The 6,000-nt window shown below is 35.3% G+C and overlaps 1 protein-coding gene across 4 annotated transcripts in view; it reads left to right on the top strand.

The window, feature by feature from the left end:
- SMARCA2 (SWI/SNF related BAF chromatin remodeling complex subunit ATPase 2) overlaps positions 1-5,567 on the top strand; it is a 116,140-nt gene extending 110,573 nt beyond the window's left edge. For all 4 annotated transcript variants that reach the window (XM_071731283.1, XM_071731286.1, XM_071731287.1 and 1 more), the window contains 3 exons: positions 2,534-2,666; positions 3,726-3,868; positions 4,652-5,567. In XM_071731283.1, the coding sequence (XP_071587384.1) occupies positions 2,534-2,666; positions 3,726-3,868; positions 4,652-4,687 (312 nt within the window). In that variant the 3' untranslated portion in view covers positions 4,688-5,567. The remainder of the gene's footprint in view (positions 1-2,533; positions 2,667-3,725; positions 3,869-4,651) is intronic.
- Positions 5,568-6,000: the final 433 nt, after the last annotated feature.

Here is a 6,000-nt window from a genome sequence, read left to right on the forward strand (position 1 = left end):
GATTTTATTGGATACAGCTGCAGTGTGTGCATGCAGAGAAACTAGTTTTGACTCTAATTCTGCAATCAATTTTATCTGATTTGTTGTGTAGATAAGAGCTTCTGTAGGACTATTTGAATCTATAGTAAAAGGCAGTGTGCATGGACCTCTGTTCAGAAATAACCCAACGTGTATCAGTGTTGTAGGATAATTTTTCATTCCAGAATACCACCATTAATTGCCAGACCTAGTATTACTTTTCATAGCATGAAGCCCAAATAACTCATATCTCAAATTTTTTTTTTACATTTTTGTCTGGGAAATTCTCGTACTATTAATTTTGATTTCCAGGGAATTGCAGCACACTTCTGCAGCAGCCCTCTGTTTTTTAAGATAATCTCATGCTCTTTGTAGTACTTTGGGTCTACCTTTGCTCTGAAATACCCCTTCACTTCAGTAAACTACATTGTATATGCACCCAAACAGCTAGTTTAGGTACACAGTGACCTGAGTTGAAATTTTATGTGTTTACTTTGTTAGTACGATGCATGCTGATTTTCCTTGGAGCAAAGCTGTTCCATCTAAGCTGCAGCCTTATGAGAGGGTTTTTTTTAGGTAGAGACTTTGTATTTAGAGAGGGTTTGTATTTTAAGGCAACCTCAGCAATTTGAAAAGTTTTTTTGCCTTGTAAAGGTCAAATGAAACACAGACACATATGGAGTTAGAATTGCATGTGACTGTTGAAATTGTCATTAATATTGCCATTTGTCATTAAGGTGTCTTTGCTTCTCCCTTTTTGAAGGAAGTTCTGCTGTCATTGCTGATCATTTTTTGAAACTGTTGGAATTGGCAAAGATACGAGATTTTTAATGTGCATAAATTTTCCTGAAGAAACCCCAGATTTTTCTAAATCAAAATTGATACTGAATATTACAAGTAAACCCATATTAGGAAGGTTAAAACTTTTATTAAACCTGCTTTATTTCCCTAACAAATTCTCTTTAAGAGCCTGGGTCACACAGATACCTTAAATATATAGTGATTGCCACTGAAAAAATACCTTTCGTTTTGACTTAGAATTTATTTAGTCAGAGAAAAGACAGCAAGGCTAGTTCCAAAGAACAGTGGAATGTGCTAGGCCTATGCATCAGGGCCTTTGAGATTAATAGCTGACTTTCTGTAAGAAAAAAGAAGTACACTGAAGTCAGTAGTCATTTGACATCCATGAAGGAAGCTGTGAGGTCTCACAGCCCACTGATGTCATAAGACAGCTGGAGAAAAGACTTTTCAAAACATTCATGATCCTTTTATATATGTCAAGAAATCTTACCAAAAGCAATCAAACATTTCATGACAAAAAGCACAGCAGTACTTGCAGGATGGAAAACAATCTTCAGTGAGATATGCTTTTTCTGAAAAGGACTTGGCAGTCAAACAACAACAGAGGTTGCATATTTCCTATAAGGTATTCTGAACAAAGTCTTTCTAATCCATTTTATTGAACCCGCAAAATGTTAGAGCAGTTTTATCAGCTTTAACATACAAATTGTGTAATGACAGCCAAAAATCCTTCTGTTATGTTCCTCACAAGTAGCCAGTGTCCCTTTATACAAGCAAGTTTGTAATTGAGCCAGAGGAGTAATGTGACAGCCAAAATGGTTCAAAGGGTGATGATGATAAAACTGAATACAGTCTATGACTCTGTACCCTTCTGTCAACTGTCATTAATTGTCTAGAGCTGAGTTATCAGTGCTTATCTTCTGACATTTTATGAAACAAAATGCACAAGCTCATTCGTTAAGGTAATTATGAAGTTACAGATACTCAGCAAGACCAGATTGTTACTACAGTAATCAGAAATGTGTTACAATCCAAGTGTAGTCCTCTTGCACTTGAGAGTCCCCACATGCTTGAGGTCTAAGAGAAAATCTCGTATAGCCAAGTTATTTAGCAAGCTTCAGAATATTTAAAGACAGGCGCTAAGTTTAGAACAAGCGACGATAATTGGTTTGGTTTGGTTTAGTTTGGTTTGGTTTCATTTCGTTTTGTTTTTTTCAGTCTTCTTAGACCTGAAAGGGAAGGAGAAGTGAGCTGTTTGGTATAAATTTTGGCATTTGGATTTCAGAAAAAAACTAAGATTAGTTAACAAGGTGGTTAGCCATTTGTGATTATCAACTGTAATATTAGACTGTAATCCACTTTTTAATTAAAATGTTTACTTCTGAAGTGTGTTGCTTTGACCTTTTCCTGAGGTGGTTACTATCAAATGAAAACTAACAATAATTCTGTTGGTAATAATAAAAAAATCACACCAACTGGCATTTTAGATGTAGTACATTTTAAGAGTTGTATTTTTGTGGCTCAGTAGTGACAAATTTCTTCATTTAGAGCATGAAAAATTAATGTTGACATTACTTGTAAAATTCATGCAACAGGTATCATTACTCAGTATTTGAAAAGGCCATACAATCTGTGGGTTTATCATGTCTGTGCTATGAATTTTTGAGATTACTTGACTTCACAGTTGTGACATGGGTTTGTATTCATACTGTAGATCTATGAGGATTCCATTGTTCTTCAGTCTGTGTTCAAAAGTGCACGACAGAAGATTGCCAAAGAAGAAGAAAGTGAGGATGAAAGCAATGATGATGAAGATGATGATGAAGAAGAAGAATCAGAATCAGAATGTGAGTCCCCTGCTATGTGCATCTGGGAATGGAAAGGGAGGTTTTCCATTTTCTGCATGGAAACTGATTATAATATTCTATCTTCAAGTACTGAAAATAACCTTTTAGTCATGTTGCTGCCTTGGATGTTAACAATCCACTTAAATCTTTTGGCTTTATTTTCTGGCTACACCTCTCAGAGTATAGTAAACTGTTTTTAAGCCAGAAACAAATCACATGTGATTTGTGAAAGGAGATCTGACTGACTATGAGTGTTTATAAACTTTCTGCTCCTGTTCACATTATTTGTAAATACAAGTGCCTTGAAAGGCTAGAGTTAGCCTTTATCCATGGTTGACCAATCTTTAGGCATGGTGTAACCTGTAAAACTCATCACCTGGTTGAGAACAAGGTGTTGCAAATGTTCTTCAGTTCAACAAGAACTTAAGAAAACTGATTGTTTCAGAAGCAGCAGGTGACACTCATCCAATCCCTGCAGACTTGAAAATGTTATACAGCTTAAAAAGAGGGATCCCTACATTCCACTTTCTGCCACACAGTATATGCATTTGTACTCTCCAGCCACCCCATCTGTCTGGTTGCAGAAACTATAGTAATTGTCCACAAGCCACTCTTCCAAGTACATCCAGTGAGTGTGCAAAGCATGCAACTGTTGAAATTAGTAGATAACTGGAATCAGGAATTTAACATGTTCAGCTTAAAATAAAAAATTGTCTGTACAAAATACATTTTTTTATGTGCAAGGAAAAAATACTTTTAGATGTGTTTCTTCTCAAAGGACCATATACTACCATAGACACAAGGCATTCTGAGACTAAAACGAGGATACACATGTTTAACCTAAAGTATTCTTCATAGTTTAATAGAAATTATTTTTACAATTATGAAGAAGCAGAGATCTAAAAGCAAATACCTCTGCTTCATTATTCCATGTTCCCCATAAAGGACAGAGGGGAACATATTTTCAGTGTGCTACTAGGAATGAATTTCTGTGAACAGTGACAGCAGTGAAGTTGGTAAGTGAAAGTAACAATCATGTATGGTGTTAAATTTTTACAGCAAAATCAGTGAAAGTCAAAATCAAGCTAAATAAGAAGGATGAAAAAAGTCGGGAGAAAGGAAAAGGCAAGAAGAGGCAAAGCCGAGCAAAAGCCAAGCCTGTCGTGAGTGATGATGATAGTGATGAGGATCAAGATGAAAATGTAAGTTTTGCTCACTGAGACTGGAAGTGGTTGCAGTGATTGCATCTCTACCCTGTCCTGCTTGCTGTCCGAATTCTCAACTACTCATGCTTAAGCACAGTTTTAATCCGTATTGAAATCATCTTGAAAGATTTGAGCAAGGGTGTTACCTGTATATGCATGTGCTTATGAGATGTGGTCTCAGTGCTGAAAGACAAAAAAAGTCTACAGAGTTTGGAGCTTATTTCTCGGAGTTGTTCCTACTTTTATTAAACCTCTAAACTTCATGGTCAGTTTGCTTTTGTCTACAGTCAAAAAACAGCTTGGATTTTCTTCTCTTTTTCTGTTGGTTTGGGTTTTTTTGTTTTTGTTTTTGTTTTTTTTTCTTCTTTGTTTAGTTGGGTTTTTTGAGGGGCTGGGGTTTTTTGGGGTTCCTTTGGGGGGGTTGGTTTTTGTGGCTTTTTTTTGGCTTGGTTTGGTTTGGTTTTTTTGGTGTGTTCTTCTTCTATTGCAACAAATGAAAACAGACTTCTTCCCAGTTGTTTTTGGACATCTGTGTAGAAAGATTATGTGATGTTTCCTGACTGTGGTTTTTCTCTCTCTAATGAGGTCTACAGCAATTAAATGAAATGTCATAAAAGAGAAATATTGATAACACAGAACCTTTCTTTAAGACTATCTTGATTTGTCAGATGAATTGTCATTTTTCTTCCTTTTGCTTTCTTTTTGTTTTTCCTTCTTTAACAAACTCCACAGAACAGCTTGCAAAGAATTTCTGACTTGTCTTGTGTCTCTTACCTCTAGGACCAGTCGGAAGCAAGCGGAAGTGATGATGAGTGATCCATAGGGTTTATTTTCTTGGCAGAACTGACCCCTCCCCCTTCTCTTTTCCCTTCTCCTTTCTTCTATCTTACACCCAGTGAATTCATTTTGTCAAATAGGCATTGGGTTGTTTCTGTATTCTCATTCTCTATAAATTAGCTTTAGGATAGTGCCAGACAAACATATGATATCATGGTGTAAAAAAGGAAGAAAATGTAACATATTGTGACCAAATGGGCCTCTAAAGATTTAAAAAGAAAACAACAAAAACAAAGCTTTTGATGGAAATTGTGGGTTGATATTATATTTCTATGGGCTGGTTTTAACTTGGTAATGATTTGATTGTGCCTGGTCTTATCATAGATGTTTTTCAGTGGCATCAGAAAGACACACATTAAAAAAAAATCTTTTGTAGCAGTGATAACCAGGAGAAGCCATTAAAAGCCACTGGTTATTTTTTTTCATCAGGCAGTTTTTGAAGTTTTTGGTTGTTCTGCAATGTTTTTTACACTGTGGTACATATATGCAACTTTGTTTAATAGCTTATAAATGTACAGTAGTTAGCCTTCATCCACCTTGTTCCATATACATTTTTCCACTTTACGCTTGACGATCTTCAGAAAAATGCTTTATGAATTGTATCAAATTTATGTCTACTGTAAACTTCGCTTAACTTTTTTTTTCCTCAATTAAAAAAGTTGGGTTAAAAAAATGCTTTTCAATATTGCAATCTATATAGTGTAATGGATGGCTTCTTTCATCAGACTGATCTTCTGTGTTACCAATGTGGATTATCACCTTTTCCCTAAAGTGTACTTAATCTTTGCTTTCTTTGCACAATGTCTTTGGTTGCAAGTCATAAGCCTGAGGCAAATAAAATTCCAGTAATTTTGAACAATATGGTGTCAGTGTTTTCCTAATGAAAATACAGTTTGGGTCAATAAATGCAGCCTTGTGTTAAGAATTCCACAGAAGGGATGAGAGGCAGGAGTCTCCTATAGAGAGCTATACTGTGGTCTGTCCTAAATATAAAATCAGAACTTGTTCTGTTACCATAGAAGTATCTTCAGAGAATGAGAAAAGACATGCAATATGCATCTTTTAAATTGAAATAATAAAATTGAAGTAGTAAAATAATACCTTAAATGTGTAGATCATTACCTAGTTACAGTTGAAGAGATAAAGCAATAAAACAAACATTTCTTTTTCTTTCAGGAAATGTATGTCCATGGGCCTCAGTAATGAATAGAATTAGTTATGTGGGCAGTCAGTTTATTTTAAGTATTTTATTGAGGTAATGTTTGAGAATAAAAATTAACTAAGACCCAATG

This window comes from Heliangelus exortis, chromosome Z (assembly GCF_036169615.1).
Source record: "Heliangelus exortis chromosome Z, bHelExo1.hap1, whole genome shotgun sequence".
Taxonomy (NCBI): Eukaryota; Metazoa; Chordata; class Aves; order Apodiformes; family Trochilidae; genus Heliangelus; species Heliangelus exortis.